The 24,816-nt window shown below is 39.9% G+C and overlaps 1 protein-coding gene across 1 annotated transcript in view; it reads left to right on the top strand.

Moving 5' to 3' along the window:
• Nucleotides 1-286: 286 nt before the first annotated feature.
• Nucleotides 287-24,816, top strand: part of Ppm1h (protein phosphatase, Mg2+/Mn2+ dependent 1H) — a 273,222-nt gene continuing 248,692 nt past the window's right edge. The window contains exon 1 of the mRNA XM_074083812.1: nt 287-638. Coding sequence (XP_073939913.1) covers nt 394-638 — 245 coding nt within the window. The 5' untranslated portion in view covers nt 287-393. The remainder of the gene's footprint in view (nt 639-24,816) is intronic.

Here is a 24,816-nt window from a genome sequence, read left to right as displayed (position 1 = left end):
CAGCACCGCCGCGGGTCCGCGGGCTAGGCGGGTGGGCTCAGATCCGAGCACGCAGGAGCCGAGCGCAGGGGGGCGGGGAAGGGACCTGCTGCAGCTGGAGCACGCGGAGTGTCCCCCGACCCGGCCCGCTCGGTCGCTTGCTTGCTCGCTCCATGTCGCTCGGTTGCGGAAGTGCAGCTGGGGGAGGCGGCGGCGGCGGCGGCGACACGAAGCTCGGGAGGCCGGTGCTCGGCCCCCTGCAGCACTAAGCCCCGGGAGCCGCGCGCGGCGCGCCCCAGCGGCCCGGCTCCAGTGCGCCCGCCGCAGCCTGCATGCCCCGCGCTGCGCCTCGCCCGGCCGCCGCCACCGCCACCACCTCCTGCTCGCATCGCTGCTGCCGGGCGCCGGAGTAATATGCTCACTCGAGTGAAATCTGCCGTGGCCAATTTCATGGGCGGCATCATGGCTGGCAGCTCAGGCTCCGAGCACGGCGGCGGCGGCGGCGGAGGCTCGGACCTGCCGCTGCGTTTCCCCTACGGGCGGCCGGAGTTCCTTGGGCTGTCTCAGGACGAGGTGGAGTGCAGCGCCGACCACATCGCCCGCCCCATCCTCATCCTCAAGGAGACCCGGCGGCTGCCCTGGGCCACTGGCTACGCAGAGTGAGTGCAGCGACACCGGCGGCGCTCCTGCTCCCCTCGCGGCCCTTCCCCGCACGGTTCCAGCCTCCTCTCCCTGCTTCTGGGTTTCAGGGTTCTCCAGGCCTCGGCGGGGACCTCTTTGCCTTCGCTGGCCATTTCCTTCTGATCCCACTCCCCCTTCCCCCAAGCCCCAGGACACGGCGTCTGGATGGGTGGGAAAGTAGAGGGGAGGGTTACAACGCTGGACCGTGGGAATGCTGAGGTTGGACAGGTCTGTAAATCCGGGTACTGTGACACGGGAAAAAAAGTGGGCAGAACAGCTCTGCTGAAGTTGAAACATAGTAGGAAAATCTGGTGTCTGTGCACCCACCCTCCAAAAAAAAATCTCTGTGGCCCCGTGTGGAGAGTTGTGGGGGTAGAGGCTTGGAGGATCTGTCGCCGCGCCTGGGGGCGGGTGGCTGATTCGCGAGGTGGCCGCGTTGATTTGCGTGATTGTACATTTCTGGAGGTCTCAGTGTCTCTGACTTTCAGCCTACGAGTTCATTTGCTTCTGCATTAAACGCTGCGCGTTCAGTAAATGCTGAAACTATCTTCCCCAGTCCTTGGGGAGAGTGGAAACTTACTCTAGGTGTCTAATGTAGCATTTTGGTAATCAGCTTTGGCGATTAAGTGAGTATTTGAGTAGTTTGCTATTTTTAAAACCGATTGAGTTAGGTTGATGGCCTGGAGAGGATCTAGGAAGAGAGGGAGGATTTTATTGTCCTTCCCCTTACTCCACAGCTACTTCTCCGATGACTATTAATAATCATCTTATGAATGGTAGGATAAGTAACGCATCCCCAAAACCCCCATCACAATTGTCTATTTAAGCTTTATGAAACTGGAAAGCTAGGAAGGGGGAATTTAGTCCAGAATTCTAAGGTTAGTAATGACCCCGTGGGTGCCCAAGTGTACGCTAAGCCCGAGCGCCCCGCATAACCTGCTGCCCCTTTTTCCTTTAACCTTATTCCCCTCAGAATCTTGGCCCTCCCCTACCCGTGCACGACTTCGCTCGCTGATTGGTTCATCTGGGAACCAATGAACTCTCGCTAAAGCTAAGCTCTGTGATGCTGACCCGGTTCTGGTGGCCGGATACCCTGGGCAGGTTTGGTTCCCGCTGCTCCGGGTTCCGGTGAGAGACTACTTGGAAGTGAATCAGCCTGTAAACTCGAGTTCTCTCTTACCTCCTGCAACATTCTATAACCACCCCCCCACACACCCCGTGAATAAATGAGGACGAATGATAGAAGTCAGAGTGATGAGTGCTTAAACAAAAATTAACATACAATAACAGATAAACGTGGAAAACGTACAGGATGGGGGAAGGTACAAAATAGCATGGTAACTTCCTAGAGAACGTTCAAACAAAAGCAGACATCTGTGTGAGGAAAGACCTAAAGAGACAAAACACACCAAGTACCGTTTCTTGCCTGGGGAAGAAAAAGAAGTTTGAAAGCCCATTTTGGTCCCTTTGCAAGGTAAAAACAAAAATAACTTAAGGGCATACAGTGTCTTATAATTCTGTAGGTAGGGATCTTCGTGCTGCCAAAAACCTTAATGGTGTGGGTTGTTTGTCATTCCAGAGGGTTTGGCAGGACAGGGGCACCTGTCTGAGGTCCTGAAAGCCATGCAGGCAAATGGTGAGAACGTTTTGAGAGGTAGGAAGGTAGACAGTGAGAATACTGAAGGCAGAAGCTGCCTGGGCACAATAAAGTGAAAATGTCACATAAGCATGAAGGAAAGGAAGTAAGAAATTTTTTCAGAATGTGTGGACGCCAGTGATAGGTACAGGATATGTCAAGAGCTGTAAAGAATCCAAGGGGAGGAGGGAGAATATAAGGGAACTTGAAATGAGACAAAATAGGAGGGATGGGAGGGTAGAGGGCTTTACATAATCCTTATTCAGCCTCAGTTTCTTTGTCTCTAAGACTAGAACATGAGTGTTGTTCAATTTGAAAGCTAGGCAAGACCACTGTGAAATGTTTCAATTTTTGAAATTAGTTATGAAAGTACATGCTTGTAATTTAAACAAACTTGTATAAAAATGTCATCTCTCTCCACTTCCCCCTCTCACTCCCTAAGGGTAACATAGTCCAATGTTTGGGTGATGTGTGCCTTTCCAGACTCCATTGTGTGCATCTATAAACACATAAAATTCTTATTTTCTTCCCCAAACAGTCTCATTCTAAGTACTTTATTCTGTAGCATTTTCACAAAACACTACGTCATGGACATTATTCCAATTCAATATGATAGAATTGCCTCATTCTTTTTAAATGTATTAATAATAGCATAATTAGTGTAAACTCTTTAGTGTTTACAATGTTTTCAGGTTCATATTACAGCATCTGATTAACAATCCTGATTGTTCTGATCTGAACAATCCTATGAGACTAGCACTATCATCTCTACTTTGTAGATGGCCCGGCAGTACTGAATGCTTAAGCAACTTGCCCAGGGGTCATATCACCTTAGTAGAGCCTGTATTTGAACCCAGGCAGTACAGCTAAGAGCCCACAATGCCAAACTCCCTCTCTACAGTATTAATGATGATACATTCATCTGAACCCAGGATTAGCCACTACCATTGTCTTGCCAGCTCTTCTAACTCCTATTCTTGTTTAAAATTTTTTCACATTTTTTATTGTTGTGCTGGGTGGTAGTACATTGTGGCATTTACAAAGTTCTTACAATATATCATAGTTGAATTCACCCTCTCCACCATTCTACGTTATCCTTTCCTCCCCCATTTGTGGAACAGTTTCGACAGGTCTCATTTTTACATTTACATACATGTGTACACAGCATTTACAGATAATGTATTGCACCACTTCCTCAAAACTTTCACTATAGTTTTTCTTCCTGCAAACATACATCATAAGTGTTCAAAGTGGCTGAAATAAGGAAGGGAAGAGAAAGAACTGTGGGTGTGATCAGAAATTGCCACTAGCAATGCTGCCTTTTCCTAGAGAATATTGGAAGGTGAAAATCCTCTTTTCTTTGTTCTAAAAGGTCCCCGAGAGGGATGGAATAGGTAGAAATATTGCTCAGCAAGTAGAGACAAGAAAGGTGCCAGTGACTCAAGGCCTTAATTAGAAGTGTCAGAAGTGGTTTGTTTCCTTTTCTAGAAAAGGAGTCTGGTTCCAAGCCTTCCTGGGGAGAAAGAACTGATATAACTGATGATTGATTGAGAGATTGGAGAAAGGGGAGTTGAGCTCTAGGGTTGATCGCAACCCTTTTGGAGTGTAGAAAGTTAAGGAGAAATGGTCTGTTCTTGGCATGTATTGTTAATCCCTTTTAAGAATAAATATTCTTCTTAAAAGTGGGTGTGGTAGTACACACCTGCAATCCCAGCTCTTCTGGAGGCTGAGATAGGAAGAACAGCCCAGACAAAGTTATCTCAAGATACTGTCTGGAAAAACTAAAAGCAAAGGGATTGGGGGTGTAGCTCAAGTGGTAGAGCACTTACCTACCAAACATGAGGTCCTGAGTTCAATCTCCAATACTGCAAAAAAAAAAAATGCTCTGTAGGTTATAGAACTTGAGAATCAGTTATAAGCAATCCTCCTAGGTGGTGGACGCAGAAACTGAAGCCCCTCCTTCATTCTTTCAGTATTTGTTTGGCATTGTGCCAATGAGATTTCTTAGCTCCTCAAAGCTGCATATTGTGTTGGAACTTGATTAAGGAGTATTTGCTAGGCTGTAAAGCACACTTCTATAGACAAAACTCACCGAGTTAGAAACATGCAGTAGCAAGTTTCACTTTTAAATGTGGCTTTAAAATCACAGACCTAGTCTGTGAGGTCTGCGCCATGGGAAGCAACAGTGTGATCCAGGGACCATGGGGTATACACTTTCTCTTTCCACAAGTTCAGATACCACCAAGGTGGTCCCTGTAGAGTACAGGGAACTAGAGGTCAGTTCATTTTTTAATGGATTAGGAAGCTATTTTGACTTTTTTCCCCTTCTTATTATGTTTGCCTAACTTTTCTCCCATTCATGAGAAGTTGGGCTTAGAGATGCATGGCATTTGTGCCTTGAACTACAACAAAATGCCAAAGAATGTGCTAGTGTTTTGAGCAACACTATTTTATATGTTAAAGTATCATATTTACGTTTTATTGGTGATACATTTCTTCATTGGTTCAAAAAAATAAATAAAGCATAATTTTGTTTAAGTGATAGCTATAACTGTTAAAGGTTTTTCCCCCATTAACTTTCTGATAAAAATATCCCTGGACACTTTTTTTGAGAGCCATATTAAATATACACTACATAAATTCTTTGTTTTTCGTAGAGTTCAAAATTGTGAAATTTTTGATGAAATAACCTTATTTAAATCCAGCAATCAATGTACAAATATTTGGACTTGCTTTGGAATCTGTAAGCTATCCTGTCTCTTTCAGCCATTGGCACCAATCTCAGCTACCAATAAATAAATATAATTAGTTGACTAAGCAGTGGTAATGACAGAGTAAACCACTATTTGTTTCTTGCCCCAAAAGCTCAGAAATCCCCTGGCCCTTCTTTTCCCTTCCAACCTCCCTCTGGCACACCTACTCCTTTTACAGATACTTTTTTGCAGAGTTCCTCCTAGGGAACTTCCTGTTTGACTTTTGCAACTAGGAACTTCAAGGCTCTTCACTTCTTGTTGTGTAAGGATGAAAAGAAATGGAGGAGTGTGGGAGTGGGTTTCATTGAACAGTGCTGTCCATTGCATTTATCTGCAGATGAGTCAAAAGTCCACAGTAGCCTAAGATAGTTTACCTACCTTCCTGGTAACTTGGAGAAGGCTTTAATTTTCTGTTTTAAAGCAGTCAGCTCAGTCTCCTCCATTTTTCAGATGTAACCTTGGAATGATGTCAGCCATCTTAGCTGGAGTTCCCAGGTTGTACCTTTTCTTAGGAAAATGCATCAACTTCCTTCCAGGGGTATGATGCTTCAGGTACAGGGTTTAGCCATTCAGACAGGTGAGTTTACCTTGTGGTTCAGCCAGTTTAGGTAGACAACATCATTTCTGCCATTACTCCACCACACAGTGTTTTCTGTTTATGGTTACAGGGACGCTAGTTGATAATTTAAAAATGCATACTGGGATTGCTTTCTAAAAACATTAGTGCTCAAGAAAAGTTAGTTTTGCCTAATGTTTGATAAAAATTAAAAATCAAATGCCTTAGTTTTCTCTGATTTGCCTAATTCAAACAGTGGGTTGACTTTTTTTTTTTACTCTTGAATGTAGACCCTCCTCTTTTAAGAAATGAACACCATTCATCTACTTCCATTATTTCTCATTCAGTTGATGAAGTTATTGCACTCCTACTATGTGTCGGGCATTGGTTCCATGCTGGGTTCGTAATACAATATGACATAGTCATCATCCTGAAGAAACCGTACAGCAGTCTCCCCTTTTTATGTCTTTTTTTGAATTAAGTTAAAACGAAGTCAAGAATGATTAAGGTTCAAAGAGGACATCAGTAGGGGGTTTTGTTTGTTATGATTTTAATATCTTAATGCTTCTGGGCAATTTTGAATCTCAATAATTGGAGCTTTTATGTCACACTAGGAAAGTAAACTATTTTTTTTTTTTACCAGCTAGCGCTGTGATTAGCTTTGTACCTGAAGGTCCTAAGATCTTTATACATACCCGCTGTTAAAGAAAAAAATTATCCTGACAATTTTTTAAACAATAGGAAGACTTTATTTAAAACTATTGCAATATAATGATCAGGCTCAACTCCTGACAGCTGGGGATTGTTAGCCAAAGAGCTGAAAGAGGGGCTCAGATGATGGCAAGTTACTAAGAGGGATATCGAGCTAAACTCAATGGACCTAGCAGGATTCTTGCTGGAAGCAGGCTAAGGACTTATATATCAAAGGTACAGGGTGAGGAATTTGTCCAGACATCGAGGTTGGGGATTCCCTCTAAACCCACTTAGCAGGATTCTTGCAGAGATAACAAAATGGGGGTGACAGTTGTAACCTATTGGAGAAGAGAGCTAGAGAAGCCTAACTAAAGATGGGTCAAGGAAAGAAAAAAAAAGAAGCATCAAGGAGAGAGTCGTCATCCCTGAAAATGAGAGTTGATGGTGTTCCAGTCATTTAGCCAGCTTTGATTCTGATTTATGTGCAGTGCCTCTATGACCTTCACAGTTAACTGTGTTCCATACTGACCCTTTAGGGAAAGCACACATCACTGGTTGTAATGCAAAAGAAGCAGGATAAACCTAATATTAGGCAAAAGGGTGAGTAACCTTTCCTGTTCTTTCAGTGTTTTCACTAGCTTTCTAATTTAGTACTGTAGGAGATCCTTTGAAAATTGCCTAAAAATAGGATAGCATTGGATTTGCTTGGCCCATCTCCATATGTCAAATCCCATTACCATTTATATTCTATTAGATGCATTAAAAACTGCAGTAGTTACCATTTGTTGAAATATTTCTGTGTGCAGTCTCTGTATAAAGCACTTTACATGTGAATTTAATGAGATGCATGCAACAAAGATAAGCAATTTGTTCCAATGTACAAAGCTTATTAAGAAGTAGATCAAAAATTCATGTCTGATTCCTTCCTCTGGTAGCTTTGAACTGTTTTGTAAATGTTGCCTATTTCTCCATTTGAAAGTTGTTCTTTTTTCCCCTTACTCAGTGTTTCTAATGAAAAACATCTAAAATTATAACTTTAAAATACTCATTATAGAAAATTCAGATAAGCCAGGAATGGTGGTGTGTAACTGAAATCCCAGCACTAGGGAGATCGTAGTAGGAGGATAGAGAGGAGGCCAGCCTGGGCTATATAGCAAGACTCTGTCTCAAACAAAAAAATCTTCAGGCAACAGAATTTAATGAGAGGTATACAGAACAAAGTGAAAATTGTTTGTAAACCCATTAACTATTGTTAACACTTTAGATTTTTTCAGACTTTTAATATTTAAAAAGATAAAAGCATATCATATTTTATATGTGTTTTAATATGTCTTCTTCACTTAAGAATATATGTTGGGGACTGGAGGTATTGCCTAAGTGGTTGTGTGGCTACCTAGCACATGAGGCTGTGAGTTGAAATCTCAGTCCCAATTTACAATAAGAAAAAAAAATGAAGACTAAGTTGAACTGCTCTTCAAGTCAGTAAATAGAGCGGCTGCCTAACATTCTATTGAAGGGCTTTGCATTAACAAATCCCCATGGGACATCTTATCTGGGATTTACCATTAGACTGTCAGTGAACAACCTCACATAATTTATTATACTCATCCAGTTATTTCTTAAAAATGAATTTCTAGACATGAGAGTTTGGTTAGAAGTCATGTACATTTACAGTTGTGAAACTATCAGATTGGCTGTACCAATTCACACTTCAACCAGCAAGGTGTGATTGGAAACTACTTTAATATTAAGCTTTTAATATTTGCCAATGATCTAATAGATGAAAAACACTTCATTGTAATTTGTATTTGATTGGTAAAGAGATTAATAATTATAAATATGTTTGTATAATCTATCATATATTAGCTTTGGATACCTCTTGGCTTTCTTGTTTATATTGTTTGTCCGTTTCTATTTATTAGAGCTCTTTAAATATTAAGGTTTTAAACCTTAGCCTATTTTATATTCCAGTGTTTTCTAATATGTTCATTTTTTAAATCCTCATTTTTTCCTTTATTATGCAAAATTTAATTTTAAAGTAGTCTCTTTCATGGCTTTTATTTAGTATCAAACTTAAAACATTAGAAGTACTATAAATAACAATCTTAGTCCTTTTAGTTACTTACTCTTGTTGATTATAAGTCATAGAAACGCTAACTTTGGGTAAAAAAAGGAAACAGAGGTTTAGAGAAGATACCATCCGTCTTATGGAACCCAAACTTAGCAGTGCAGTTGCCATTCACAAGGTCCTGCAACCCTGAACCAGAAAGGCACCTAGGGACAAAGTGGCAATTCTTTCTGTCCTCTTCAAGCCTCCCATCTGGTGGCTTTCCATGCCACCAACAAGCTCCCAGCTGAAGCCTCAGTTCCAATTGTGAGTTTTGGGGAGAGAGATTGTAATTGGCTCAGTCTGTGTAAGATGTCCACTCTTGGCATATGTATTAGTGGCTAGGGAGCAGGATCACTCATTGACAAGGCTAACTGAATGAATGCTAACAGTTCTTAGAGAAGGAGGTGGCTGTAGTGTGGGCTGAACAGTACAAAGGTACAAAGTTCAGAAAATTCTTCTATAGATAACAAGCTTAGTAACAGCTTTTCATTCCCTTATTTATTTCAGGCATGTATTCGGAAACTGAAATATGAAATGACATTATTTTTAGACATTACCACTAAACAGTGAGTCCCTGAATGTAAAAGCATTACAATATCATTAATGCTTATTTTTTTTTCCTATTTTTTTGTGCACTTGGTCATTTTTAGGTGTAAATAGTGTTTGTGTTTGAAGATGGATACTGCTCTGCCTTGCAATTCTTGGGAAGCCATCTGTGTTACAAATTTAAATCAGCTCTTTCATATGCCCAGGTCTTTTATTTTGTCACACTGGCATTTGAACTCAGGGCCTTCTGCTTGCTAGGCAAGAGCCACTCCTCCAACCCTTTTTGCACGGGTTATTTTTGAGATAGGGTTTTGCTTTATGCCCAGGTTGATCTGGACTCTCATCTTCCTATTTGTGCTTCCCCACATAGCTGGGAATGACAGGTGCACAGCACCTCTCAACCTGTTGGTTGAGACGGGGATCTCATGGAAATTTTTGCCCCCAGTTGTCTTAAACTATGATATTCCTGATCTCTGTCTCTGAAGTAGCTAGGATTACAGGCTTGAGCCACCCCATCCAACCAGCCTCAGACTTGTAAGTTTAGTTCTTTTCATCATTCCTCTCCACCCTAGAAGGGCTAAAGACTCACACCGGCTTTGGAACTAGATGTGGCTTAAAGTTTTCTCCCAGTGACCCTGTTCACACATTAATACAAGGTGTTGTAGCTCCTCAGCCACAGTGGTATAAACCTGGTTAGTATAATAGTACAGCTCTGTTACTGTCATTTTCATTTATTTTCCTCATCTCCTTTGTCTAAGTAGCTCAAGAGTAATGATAGATGAGTATCTAATCTGTTTTATAAGACAGAATTTCAACTTCTATCTCTTTTGATCATGCCCAGATATACACTATCATCCCATCATTAGATATGATTTTGGTTTAATATTTATCTATTGATATTATTTTGCAGTATATATGCAAAATAATAGGCTTTCTCAACACATTTCTTGAACCACTTAGTCTGAAGTTTTATAGCTGCTTCTTGTATTATGTCAAAGTTGTTTTATATAATCCCAGATGTCCTCTTGGATCTCCCTGAATATTAGAAGTCTATAAAGGAAGTACATTGTTTCAGAATATTCTGCATAAAAATTCATGCTGGCCATGTGGCTATGAGAAAAGCTTGGAGAAAATAAGACCAGCAGATGACAGCCTTGAAATTTGCCTCTCCTTATATTCTTATGTCATTGTAAACTAGACTTGGGGAAGCTGATTGAACGTCTAACATCAAGTTCAGAAAAGAAATTCACTATAAATTCTGGGTTTGGGATACTTTATACAACTTGTCAGTGGCAGCACTTAAAAGTCAACCACTTGGGTGGTGTACTGAGAGGCCCTTGTCACTGTATGGGACATTGAGATTTATTCCATTTGAATAGACATTCTACTTGTAATTTGTGAGTCACCTTTTTGACCCCTGGAGTAGGTGAACTACCCAGGGTTGTCTAGCTGGCTGCTACCTTGGTTAATCATACTTCAAGCCTCAGTTTTTTGTTAAATAGTGGGGAGATTAGATTGGATTGGATTGGCAGTTTCCAGAATTTTCAATTTGTAATCTTACTTAATTTCAAAAATACTGAGAAGACTGACAGAGATATTTTTATTTTGCTAAGAGGATGTCAAATCTGTTATCTATTATCACCAACATATTGGTTATATTTTAAAGTCAAAAGTATAAAGGATGTAATCTCAGCAAAAGAACAATTTTTTTGAACTGGGTACAGTGGCTCATACCAGTAATCACAGGTACTGGGGAGATTGGGATAGGAAAATTTCTCTTCAAGGTCAGCCCAGGGGGAAAAGTTAGACCCTTTTCAAAAAAAAACAAACCAGGTGTGGTGGTACTTGTGTATAATCCCACCTACTCAGGTGGCAGAGGTAGGAGTATCAAGGTCTGAGGCTGATCTTTGACAAAAATGTGAGTCCTTATCTGAAAAATAACTGAAGCAAAAAGGACTGGAGGTATAGTTCAAGTAGTGGTAAACTGCTTGCCTAGCAAGCATGAGGCTCTTCGTTCAAACCCTAGTACTGCCAAAATAAAAAAAATTAAATTAAATTTAAAAGTTCTTAAATATTTTAAATTTTTCAAAACTACTATGAAACTGGTGCTATTTTAAAATTTTTTATGAACTCATATAACCATGAATTATCTGCCCTAGACATTTACCATGGCCCTTTCCAGTTCTAAACTGTGAGTCATTGGGGTCAGACTAAGAATCAGTTGTCTTACCTACCCAGGCTGAGGCTGGTTGTATGGTACCTGCTACTTTTTTTATTGTAAATATGTTTGAATTATTTTTCCCCAACACTTTCTTATGAAAATTATTCAATATCCAGGAAAGTTTAAGCCATTATATACCTAGAACCCATATTCCTGCCATCTAGATTCTCTAATTCTTATTTTATTATACTTGCTTTATCATTTAGTTGCCCATGTATCCATTTCTGTCCATCATCAATCCATCCTTGAGTTCCTGAGTATATGTTTGCTTTAATCCAATGACTTTAATTTATGCTATTAAATTATTTTCACAGTAATTTAAAAATTAGGTTTGAATAGTTTGACCAACAACTTCATCCTCATCCATGGAAAGGGACATCCCTGTCTTGACTTTTGCAGTTTGGTACCCTGCAAATGCTTGCTTCATCAATAAGCTTTCCCTAGCTTAGCATTCACATCACTGACAGCTTCCCATGGAGGCAAGTTGGAAAGTAGCTCTTTATTATGCTTCTGTTTCATCAATCAGTGGAAAATTTGTTTGAAACTTGAATCACTCTTTTCAGCTGGGGCCAATCAAGGGAATGCTACCCAGGGAGTACTCCGTTTAATAAAGACTTGGGGTTGTATTGCCTGAAAAGTGCTCATGATGAGTCAGGGCAATACAACACGGTGTTTTCCTTTCTTCTCAAGTAGAGACTGTTCACTAGGAGGATTGAGGAAATCAAGGTACCTGCTCAGTTGCCCTTTTCCTGGTGTGGTGAGATCTGTTGTGTTGTAGAAAGAAATCCATAGTGTTTTCTTTGATATACTATTTCTTAGTTTTCTCTACATGGCTGAAAAACTTAAATGCTTAGCTTTGTTTTCTTCCTAAGTAGACTTTATTTGTTCTTATTTGTGACAAAGAATGATACCACCCACTTCTCTCTATGACTCTGTTATCCATATTTAGTAAAAGAGGACCCTCGTACCACAAAAATGAATAAAAATAAGAAAGTGAGGGGCAGAGAGCATTCAAGTTACTATACAGTCTCATGCTGTCCCATGACCCTGGTGACTGCCACTTAATCTTTGAACTTGACTGACCACTGTGTGATATTAATAAAAGGATATTCTGTCCCTGTAAACAGAATCCCACATAAGAGAGCTTAATGCATTTTGGTCCTCTAAGGAACTAATAAAGCTTAGTTTTCTGGTGACTTTAATTGGATAAGGGCATACTGACACATCAAATGTTGTGTAAAACGATATTTGCAAAGCACTTTAAATAATTGCATTGAATATAATAATCTTTATACTTAACTTTCTTACTTTATATGTGCATTCCTAAATACAACCATCTAAGTCTTGTCAAAAAAAATCGTATTTTCTTGACTAGAAAGTGCTTTTTTCATATTTTAATGTTTTGGATAACCCAGTAAGTCTCAAAACATTTGATGTAGCAGTGTTCTTTTTTCTAAAGTTAATAAATAGATCATGTGTTTTACCATCAATAGCTACTTACAAATGAGGAAGTGTGCCTCAGAATTCTTAATAATGGGGCTTAATTCAAGTCAGACTTTATGAGAGTCCCTTTTAAAATTTGCTTTTGGAAGTCTGTTACCTAAGTTCTTTCTTAGGCAGAATCAAGTTTTAAAGGGAATTCTTCAAGTTAATGGATTTGGGGAGCAACAACACCAGTAGCAGTATCTGTTTGCTGGTCCTCAGCAGTGCATGCAGTGCCTGCATTCGATGACTTGCACAAGCCAGGCCTAATAGAGCCTTGCTGGATGGGCAGTGTAATTAATCATCACAGGACTGTGGGTAGACAGAGAGATCAATTACTTGCCAAACCGAGAGGGCCAAAGTGGCTTGTGTACTCTACTGTCCTTACAGGGAGTTGACAAATAGATTTTTAAGCTTAAAAAAATGATGCCTCTTTGCCATGTGACCTTTTTCATATAAGTGTAAGAAGAAAGCAACTTGAAGTGATAAATTGATTTTTTTTAAAAAGTAAAATGCAGTAGATTATTGAATTATTGTGTTTAACTGGTCTGCTATGGTGTGCTAATAGTCATTCTATGCCTTTTGAAAAGGTGAGCATTGACAGTTGGTGTGTGGAACACACAGCTGGCATAAATAAAAATGGAAGGTAAATGTTTAGCAGGAAGCAAATGTGAAGGTAGTGTGACTATGAATAGCCAGTAAGAGGATGTCAGGAGAACTAGGGCAGGGAAAACAAATTGGCAATAGTACAGAAAAGAATATTGTGTTTTTTATTTTAAAATATAATACTTTATTGAAAATACATAGGCTATGAGAATGTACTCTAGAATATAGGTTTGAGGAAAACAGAACAATTTTATCAGCCTTTTAGGACAGTGTTTCTCCATAAGGTAGGGGTTGGAACAGAGCCAGAAATCTTTGGCACCTCTCCCTGTGAGTATTATTAATGTGCGAAACCACTGAAGGCCATGCTGCCCTGTTGTTAGAAGCAGGTGTCCAGAGGTGGGCTGGTAATTCAGTGCAGAAGCCAATGGGAAGGAGAGAAGAACTGGCAACTTGTACTATAACAGCTGCTGTTTATTTATTTATTTTTTAAATCTTGGTGCTCAAATGGGAATTACACGGCCCCATACTGGAAGGTCTGTCTCTTCTCTCTGTGCTCCAGGTTATCAGGTTTAGTGCTGACAGAAGCCACCTGGTCATGCCAGCCTTTGCACATTGCATACATCTGAAGCTCTGCCACCTACCTTGCCATCTTTAGAGGTTCCATGGGGGTGTAGTTTGTTTCCTGTTCTGGGCTCCACTTGGACCTGTGTGTTAACTTTTCATCACCAAGCCAAAATACCTGGAATTAATCGGCTAATAAGGAGGAAAGGTTTATTTTAGCACATAGTTTTGGACATTTCAGTCCATGGTTAGTTAATCTATTGATTTTGGCTTGTTATGCACAGTACATCATGGCAGGAGTGTGTGGCAAAGGAGGCCTGTTCACCTCATGGTGGCTGCAGAAAAAAAAGAGGGGGAAGAGGCTCTGGTACACCAGTATGTCCTTCAAGGGCATACCCCCAATGACTTAACTTCCACTAGGCCTTGACTGCTAAAAGCCACTACTTCCCTGTAGTGCCACAGGCTGGCCACCAATCCTTTGGCACATGACCTTTGGAGGACATCTAGGCTCTAAGCTATATCATTGTGAGTTGTGGATTCCTCACGGCCTGATTCCCAACCTTCTCACCATCATGGACCCTTTCATTATTTACTTTTTCCTGGATGAGTTCCTTGGGAATGATTCTGCATCAAGCTGCATTAAATATTAAATTTCTTCTATTTAAAAAATTAACCAGATACAGCATATCTTTTAGACAGCATGAAGGATTATAGGGTTGATTATATTGAACTGATAACATTTCAGTCAAAAACAAAGGATTACCCATTGCTGCAATGAACCTTGGGCCCTTATTGCCTACAGTCTATTTTTCATTATTGGTGCTTCCCACCCTCACACCTTTATTTAAAGTAGTTTAGATCTCCTACTGCCTACCTTCCTAGATCCTGGAGGATCCTGGACCACAAGTTGGAATCTGCCACCAGGCCTGGCTATCCCACCACCTGGGTTTCCATCCAAGTGTGCTCAGAGTAGTGTGGAGATCATTTTATCTGGGATTCAGATGTTCAGTGCTTTCCTCAAGCCTGTTACATCAAAGTCCCTAATGTCCTTTTCCTGGCTGAAAACCTGCGTTTTAATTGTTTTATTTTCTTGCCTTCCAAAATGCTGCAAGTTGCCCAGTAGGTCTGATGCTTGTCAGCTGTGAGTTTAATTAAACTTGTGTTGAGAATATTATTTTGGTAGCAGAGTTTGACCCGTGGGCAAAAGTTTCTCTTGTAAAAAATTCTATCATTCACTAACTGTGAATGAGAACCATTTAAAAACATCTTAGACATCTACTAACCTGTCAAGAGTTGAGGAAGACATTGACTGGCTAGGAACTTGGACATAATTTTTTTAATGATGTACTTTTTGCCATTCCAGAATTGTTATGTTCGCTGTAGGCACTTCAGGTACTCATACAGACTATGAAGACCATAAAAATTACATATAAATTTTATCTCTTAATTGGTAATTTCTGAATATCTGTCAGTACATGTGTATTTATTTATGAAGTAGGTTAATTCTACATACTTATTAATTTGTTCACTTCAAATGGAGTAATTGTCTTTCTACTCAAATATGATAGATTCTATTCTATCACTTTGTTTCCCTGAACTCGGGGATTCACACTTGCAAAACAAGGCTCTACCAGTTGAGCCATACCTACACTTCATTTTGCTCTGGTTATTTTGGAGATGGGTCTTATGAACTATCTGCCCCCTTGGAATGCAGTCCTCCTGATCTCAACCTCCCAAGTAACTGGGATTACAGGTGTCATCCACTGGCACCCAACTTTACTCTATCATATTTTTTTTAGGGTTTGTTTGTTTTTGATTCAAGGTTTATGTAGCCCAGGCTAGCCTCAAACTCTTAATCCTCCTGCCTCAGCTTCTCAAGTGCTGAAACTGTAGGCATGTACTGTATCATTTTTAATAGCTGCATTGTTATAATATCCTTTTTTTTTCCTGTGATGGTAGCCAGTTTTTCAGTATTACAAATAGTATGAGGGAAATGCCCCAGGAGATTAGCTTAGTGATAGAGCACTTGCCTAGCATTCATGAGGACCTGAATTCAATCCCCAGCATAAATGAATGAATGAATAAATAAATAAATAAATCACTCTTGGGGTAAACATCCTTACAGATAAATCTTTGATAAATCACAACTTGAAATACATTCAAATGGGAGTTTTGAGGAGTGTCAGTTATGTACTTTATTTGGAAGTACTTTACCAAAGTAGTGTTTTGCTAAGCCGTACTTACTGATTTAAGCAACACTATTGCTTCAGTTTAACATTTAGGTTTAAGTTTTGAATTTTAGAAAAATGTCTTTTAAGGGCCATTGAAGACCCTGCTCTGAAGTATTGCCCAATGATTCTTCAGAGCTGAAAGGACTTCCTGGCTTTCAAGCATTTGAATGATTAGTGACATCTCTTGTCTTTATTGTTTTAACAGATAATCTTGAGTCATGGGCAGTATCATGTATATCTTAACTCTTCCAATATTTAATGTAGGGCCACGTATACTGTTGTTCGGTTACATAGACTGAAATAGTAGAAACAAAATGTAGTTCTTTTAATTTCAAATGAAGGAAAGATCACCTTTGTTCTACAGGCAGATATAAATTTATGTGCTCATCTCCTGGGGATGCAACAGTTACACAGCACTGCAGGTTTCACATCCATCTGGTAATAAATGTTTGTTGGCAGTCTCCCACAGCACGTTCTGCACCTGGTCTGCCCTGTGGGGCAAAAGTAGAAAGCAAATATACCCAGCTTTCTAATTCTTTAGCAGGAACAACTATGTAAGAATGGGTCCTGTTGGATAAAGCAGATTTCTTGGTATATATACATTAATAGCAGGAATAAGAAGTGTGTCTTGTGCAAGGATACTGAATTCAGAAACCCATTGGGGTTTCGGAACGTTCTCCGTCCTTTCTTTGCCCTCTCACATATTTGTTTGTTTGGTTTCTTTTTTCTTCTCATTTCCTCATTTTTTTTTTCTTTTCTATGGTTTTAAAATTTTTTTGGAGGGGGATACAATAGTTCCTCCTTATCTATGGTTCTGTGGTTTCATTTATCTGTGGTCAACTATACTCCAAAAATATTCATAGGAAAATTACAGAAGTAAGCAATTCATAAATTTTAAATTGTTCACTTTCCCAAATAGTATGATGAAGTCTTGTGCCATCCTGCCCAGTATCATCCCTTGTCCAGTGTATCCACACCATCTGTACTACCCACCCATTGGCACTTAGCAGTTGTCTCAGTCATCAGTGCAATAAAGTGCTTGTGTTCAAGTAACCCTCACATAGCAACCCAAGGCTAGGTTACAATGCCTGCCTCATTCACCTCACTTCATCTCATCATACTGGTGTTGTATCACAAGAAGGGTGGCTACAGTACAAGAAGATTCTTTGAGAAACAAAGAGACCACATTCACACAAGTTTTTACACAGTATGTTATCATTGTTCTATTTTATTATTAGTTATTACTTATTGTGCCTACTGTATAAATTAAACTTTATCATATATAGGAAAAAATAGACTAGAAAGAGTTTGGTCCATCTGTTGTTTCAAGCATTTACTGAGAACCCTGTGGATGAGGGGCCTACTCTATTCATAGGTTGCCTGCTCATTAATCCTTTATGCTTGAGCTAAGATATTGTTGAATTAGGCATGCATTGGAGTGTTCATGCTGAATCTTGCATTTTACTTTTGATACAAAGGCTCAAAGTTACCCAAAGCTGCTTTCCCTCTCTGTCCAACCCCAAGTCAGTATCTTCTTCTGTAAAATCATGGACATGTAGATATGAGCCAACTAAAACAAGGAAATTCTGAATTCAATTTCAGTAATTAATATATACTCCTGTATTGGCATTAATTCTGAAATGAGTCCTTTGTTGGCTGTCTCTAATGATATTTACTGAAGTAGAAATTTAAATTGAGAAACTTAAAGAACTTTGTAAATTCACTTAATAAATATGTAAGTATATTCTTAATGAAGAATCATATTTTCCAAAGCAAAAATAAATTTAGTAAGAAGATATCTATAACTTGCATATCTCTTTAATATGTGATTTAATGGCAGATAGTTGGGCCCTTGCTTGCTTCCACATTCAGTTGGTTGTACAGTAAGCCCAACTCATTTCAGATTTATTACAAACAGTTTTGATAAAGCACTGTCAAAAAAAAATTCCTGTACATGTATTATACACCTCAGTTGATGTAGAGAAGCTCTCAGTCAGTTCCTGTGTTATTGTCAGTTGTGTTTAAACTCTATGCATCCTGAGCATTCTCAGTTTTTCCTCATCAGCAGTCACCTTGGAACCATATACTTACAGATACCTAGGGTCTACTGTGCTGTCACAATCACAGGGAAGCGCCACTTACATTCGGGAATGAGAGTGAAAAAGGAAAAGAACATTATATTGATGAATATAGTTTGACCTCATGTATCCCTTGATAGGGTCTTGGAGATCCCTAGAGTTCCCAGACCATGTTCTGAGAACTGCTGATGTAGCCTGTAATATGGAAAGTTGGTGGTCACTTTCTGTCTTGCTTTTTGAACTATATTTTACAGGTAGAAAAGCACAGACCACTTTTTAAAAGTTATGACAGAATGCAGTTATACTTCTAACATGAATGCTTGTACTGCCAGAAGTACCTGTCCCACCCTCCCGGTGGTCTTTTTTCTGTATCTGTTGTGTAGCTTGTCTTCTCTAGATGGCTATGTGTCATGTATGTTTGGGCTGTTAAGACCCTTGATGGTTGAGGAAGTTGGTACCATCCATCTTTAATGATATAAATAATAGGGGCCAAAATTCATTAGAGGAAGGGCTGAAGTACACATCTTTGAGTCTGTGGCACTTCTGGAATTATTTACTGTAAATAATCATTTATCAATCTTCATATCATTATCAACATTGTATGCTTCACATGTGCTAAGAGGTAAAAGATGCAGAACTTTTAACTGTAGGGGCTTACTCTTACTGGGAAGATTAATCCATGAAAAGATGAAAACCTGGGCCTAACATGAGTGCTGTAGTGCTGGCGTGGCACCATGGTATTAGTGTAGAGAGGCAGCTTGAGGCTGTCTTGGCTCTTCGCCCAGCCAGCCCATGGCTTCAGAAAGTTCTCATTTTCAGCCCTCAGTTTGCTTAATTATAAAGTTAGGGCATTGATTTTGGTCCCTTCTAGCTATAGAGTGCCATGGGAATAAGAACCATATGAAAGTGCACTGATGAAGTTCTGCTGACTTTTAAGTAGGGTACCTGTATACAGTTCATAAAAATTCATGCTTTTTCATCTACTTTATTTACTTTATCTTAAATACAATATCTGAAAGAGCTGTTCACTGAATGTGCATTGAGACAAAAGGTGGAAGTGAATTGAAAATCTAATAACATTTGACTTAATGATGTAAGTTTCTTAATCTGACAGCAGTAAAAACCAACTATGATGTGTGGGTAACTAATCCTCTTACTTATGGTATATGCCCTTTGCATCACTGAAGGAAACAGCACCAAGCAGGGATTATGACATTGTTTCTGGGAAAAACCAAATAAACTTTTTAATAAAAGCTTATCCCATTCAGCTATGTAGGATGTAGAGATGGATCAAGGTTTCAGGCCAAATCAGGAAAAAAATTAAAGAGATGCTATCTCAAACGCAAGGTGGTACATAATCTCAGCTTGACCAGAAGCAGAGACAGGAGAGTCATGGTCCAAGGCCATCCCTGGGCAAAAACATGAAACTCTATCTGGAAAAAAAACAAAACAACAACAACAACAAAAACCTAAAGAACTGGGACCTGCAACATGGCTTCAGTAGTAGAGCAGTTGCCTAACATGCATAAAGCCCTGAGTTCAAATCCCAGTATCAACTGCCCACCCCCCCCCCCGAAAAAAAGGCCTATCCTGGTTTAAAAGATAGGATTCCACTTCACCCCCCAACACACACACACTTTTTTTAGAGTAATGATGCTGTTACTATGTTATTGAAGTATTTATTTCGAAGGGATATGCTTAAAATTTTATCAGTGAAGCAGATAAGATTATGGTGATGACAATCTGTTGGTTTCACTCTGAGATGTCCTTTCTTTGTAATTTATAACTTGTAAAGTATGTAAATATCTAAATAGGACCTACTGAAAGTTGAAGAACATGTAAAATTGATTGAAACCTCTTACTGATCCTTCCAGGAAACAAAAGGAATGGATATCACAAATAGTTTTGAGTTCAGTCCCTCTGGTTAACCCTGAGTTGTGTGTAGGTGGTGACCTGAGGACATCTCTGCAGCTCTCAGAATTGTGCTGTCACTTGGTGCAGAGCCAGTGTCCTCCTGCTTTGGCAATTACATTGCTGTAGAAAGCAGCTTTACTTGATGTAATTTTAATCAATACCTTGTACTTCTGTGTAGCCCTGCAGCCACTGTGCTACAGTATTGGTCTAAGCATCTCTGACCTAAAAGTAAAGGACATGGTGTTTTGCTTGAGATTTAGTTTTGAAAATTCATGTAAATGAACTTGTATTTTAAAAGCACCGGGAAGTTTGCTACTTAACATAAATCTGCATGACATATTTTACAATGGTCCAAATAGCTCTGTTAATCTATGTTGGATCTTTGTGAGTTCTGTTAATCTGTATTGGCTCTTTCAGCTGCTATGTTTTTCTAAAGTGGAAGATAACCAATAGCCTGTCCATTTCCAGTTAAGTGACCAGCAGTTAGCATCAATAAACTCCTTGCAGGTCATCGGGGGCAAGTGGCTGAGGATAAGTGGTCCAGACTCTGCCTACATCAGTTTCCTCCCTTTGTTTCATAGCAGCACGACTTCAGCATTCATATCTATAGTAGGGTTACTCTGATTTAAATAGGATCCATTTAAAACAGTGTCCTTTGTTAGTTTTTTTCTCACAAAAAAAAAACATATTCTTGGTGTTTGAACATAAATAAATGTCCTTTCCTGAGATATACTTTACCGTATCTCAAAGCAGCAACTTACCTCATCTGTGGAGCTAGTTTTGTAGCTGTATTAGGAAATTAAGTGACTTAGTTGTACTTTTCAGTAGATATAATTGACTAGTTATAGATTGAAAGATGAACCATCTCCATATGACATTGAAGAATCTTTTCAACCATAATATGAGATAGTCACCAAAACTAAAACAGAAGATATTTAGACTGTGTTACATTAGTCAACAGTCTGATAAAATTCTATTGACTGAAGATCAACAGTGCTCAATTTTAGTGAATCGTACTGGGATACTGGGTACAAATAATGCTTGGATTATTTCAGCTAAGTTGACAAAAAGCATTAATTCACTTTTTAGTTGGTTAACATTTATTAAACACCCACCGAACATAAGGTTCTGAAGTTTAAAAAATAACTCATCCCCTATCTTCACAGGGTCACAGGTTAGTAGGGAAGAGTTTATGTGTATAACTGTAATACAGTGAGCTACTGTGATAAAAGAATTGACCAAATGTGATGGGAATGCAGCCAATGGGGGCAATCGGGGGCTTAATTCTGACTTTGAGGAAAATAGAAGGGGTTGAGCCAAGCTGACCTTGATCAACCCTTGAGGAGCAGGTGGTGGGTAGAGAGGCCTATGAGGAAGACAACGGCATGAGTAAAACCATGATTATAGAAGAGTGGCTATTTCTGGGAATTAGAAAATAATCTTCTGTGGCTATCTCTAGGAGTGGATTTGTAGGGGATCTTCAGATAACATCCCCACATGGAGCCTGAAATTCTCGTCACTAGACATACAATGGTTCTTCTCCTTATGGAAAGAGAGGGTGCTGGTAAAATTTTGACTGCTCTTGAGGTCTGCCAAGTATGGCCTCCGGAACCTCTGTAAGATTTGTGCTTGCCTTCATAGTGGAAGAAAGAATCACACCTAATGATACCTCTGTGTCAAGGAATCTTGCTGGGTTTCTCTTGTGGTGGGCACTGCTGTGTTATTTATCGAGGACTGAAGAAGAAGTGGAAGGTACCTTGCTCTCACATAAAACAAGCTGGGATTTGTCAGCTATGGGGGCCTAAGGTGAATTCCCCCTCAAGCACAGTTTTTGCTACAGAAAGGTGATAATGAAGAAGCACCTCTTTGCTCATTGGCTGGTAGCTTGACCTGGGTATTTTTTGGAAAAACTACCACAGCTGTGCCACAACTCCTCTGACCTGCTGATTGATCAACAGTGAGTGGAGCTGGTCCTGGAGAGCAGGACAGTAGAAGCAAAGTGCCTGCATGAGGTGGAGGCTGAGGTGCTACAGATGCTGTTTATATTTGCCAAGGAATAAGGAGCTCCTGAGGCCCTAAGCCAGGCTTTTGTTCTGACATTCCTAACTCATTGCAATTGAAAAATCATCAAAGTAGAGTCTAATATAGAAGGTTTCAGGCCTTAATAAATAGAATGTGCATAGAGGTCAGGGACAGAGAGAAAAAGTTGGCTGGGATAAGCTTGTGGAGTCTTGTACACGTGTATACTGTGCTAAGGAACTTCATACCATAAGCAGTGAGCAGCCACAAAGGATTGTTTACGTGTTGGAAATGGGCATGAGATTTTTATTTGTGAAGTAACTGGCAGGAATGAGAGAGAAACATATGGGTGAAGATGAGGTGTGACGGTAGATGAAAGAAGAGGGGGCTTCTGGAGGGCTGTAGATACAAAACTGATAAATGGCAGTACCTATTTGGGAATAAAGAGTGTACATCAGAGACCTCTGGTGTTAATGAGCTTGTTTCACTGGGCACATGAGAGATTCACACTTTTCCCTTTTCAGGTAGGTGAGCACTAGACTAGTATAGGTGAGTGTTGAGTGAGCAGAAGGGAAGTGTAACTTCCAGGCTGAAGTGTGTACTACTTACTCTATGGAAGACCTTCCAGCATCTCCTTCCTTTAGTCTCATAGTGGAGGAGGCTATGTGTTTCAGATGGCACAGCTATATATTGGTGGACCCTGAGTCAGCTGTGTCACTATAGGAAGGACAGTTGCCCTGTAGAGTCAATCAGATCCTAGTGATCAGCACTTGTTATATTAAGGCACTAAGATTTGGGAAATGCTTGTTACTACAGCATAACCTAACCTAGTTTGATGAATACATGGTAGGAATTTGTAGCATAAACCTATATATGAACGCTGAAGGAGAAAAACAGGTTTTCTTTATTGCATTCCAACCTAACCAAAAAACTGTAGTTAAGTGAGTTAAATAGGTTTGTTTGTAGGATTTCTTTGAGCTTTTAATAGACTGTGGTGAACTGTGAAACTCCAAGCTAAGAGTACTCATTGCTCCCTAAACTTGTCTATGAAATCCATTGCTCTCATCTTTTTTTTGGAATATTGTGCATATATAGATATATATATGTAACATTAACATTTTGGGGAACTCAGTGAAATACTGAATCACATACTTATAATACTCTGTGTTTGAAACTAATTGCCTAAACCAAGAAGAATCCTGGGTTTGAGGGAAAATTTGAAAAGATTGACAAGAATGGGACTGACTGGATATTTTAAGTTCAGTTTACCAGCTTCTTTCTAAGTGACCCCTCAGCGTCTTTCCAGACCTTTATTCCTTTCCAGAAGCTAACAGCCCTCTGCTCATTCCCCTTCATCTTACTGAATATCCAGCACGAGCTCCTCTTCCAGTCCACCTTGGAACCCTTTGATGCTATCCTTCTTATGGCTTGCTGTCTCAGAGCCTTTTTCTTCCCGTCGTCGTCCTTCTTTGCCTACAGGTGTGAGAAGTTGTTGCTCTCCAGTGAGATAATATCCCCTGACCTAGGCTGCATCAGCGCTTCACGTAAGTTACTCAATACACTCTTGCTCTCATTAATCCCTTCTTCCATTAATCCTTTCCTAGACAAACAAATATTGAATGTCTTCTTTGTGCCAAAAACTCAGCTGGGTACCAGGGACACAAAAACAGGTAAGATTGGCCTCTTCCCTCAAGTTGTCTAGGGGGAGTCCCATCCAACTGAACAAGCCACTATTGTCAGGATAGTAGGGCAGCACATGGCACCACACCTAGGCTGGGGCCATCAGAAAAGGCTTCCCCTACAACCCAAGGCTGGAGCTGAAACTTAAAGATGTCAACCAGAAAATGAAGAGCTGGAGAGGAGAGCAGTGTGGGTGCATTGAAGGGTGAGAGTGGGATGCTTAAGGAAAGACTAACCAGAAGCCACCAGTGACTTTTAAACAATTTGTCATCCTCCATGTCCTCGCTGCCCAGTAATTATTATGTTCACTCTGTAGCCCATAAGTCCTTTTATCCCTTAACTTCTGGAGACTCTGCCTTCTGATTCTTTCTCTGGTTTTTTCATAATACTCCCTCTTCTTCTCGAATCTTCCTTAAATGCAAGTGTTGCAGACCTCCCCTTCTCTTCTTCTCCATTAACAGTTTTTATCCTTCTCCGTTTCTTTGGAATTTGAATTTGTCTTCAGCCTTGCCTCTGTCTTCAGCTCTCCGTATGGTCTCCTCCACTGTGAGCTTCCCTTCACTGTCTGTGTTTGCATGAGTCTGAATTTGTATTTCCTTGAAACCTGAGGTTAAACTATCAGAGTTTTAGAGGACATAGTGGTTACTCCATGCCCATATATCACTTACAAACTAATAGTTTTTGACAGTGCCAGGTGGAAGCAGTTGGATAATGCTGAGACCTCCCTGTGTCAATACCTAGGAACAGCTGGGGAACAAATCTGCTTTTAGTTTCCCGAGCCACATCAGTCTGTTAATGAAATTCTGTTTTGCAGGTTTTCTGGGAGCATAGGTATGTTCTCTTCATGTCCAATTATGAGATGGTAGATTCTCTTTCTGGAAATTTGCCATATGTTAAGAATACTTGGCATTTGTCTTATTAGCTTTGCTAACACAAAAAACTAATTGAGTCTATATATGGATTCAGTGCTACCTTCTGGGATACCATAGGTAGAAAATTAACTACTCATGTAGTGATTAAGTCAAACCTCTCATGGTGGTCATTAATGCTGCTCACCAGTTACTTTCAAT

This window comes from Castor canadensis, chromosome 8 (genome assembly GCF_047511655.1).
Source record: "Castor canadensis chromosome 8, mCasCan1.hap1v2, whole genome shotgun sequence".
NCBI lineage: Eukaryota > Metazoa > Chordata > Mammalia > Rodentia > Castoridae > Castor > Castor canadensis.
This window is presented reverse-complemented; position numbering and strand designations above follow the sequence as displayed.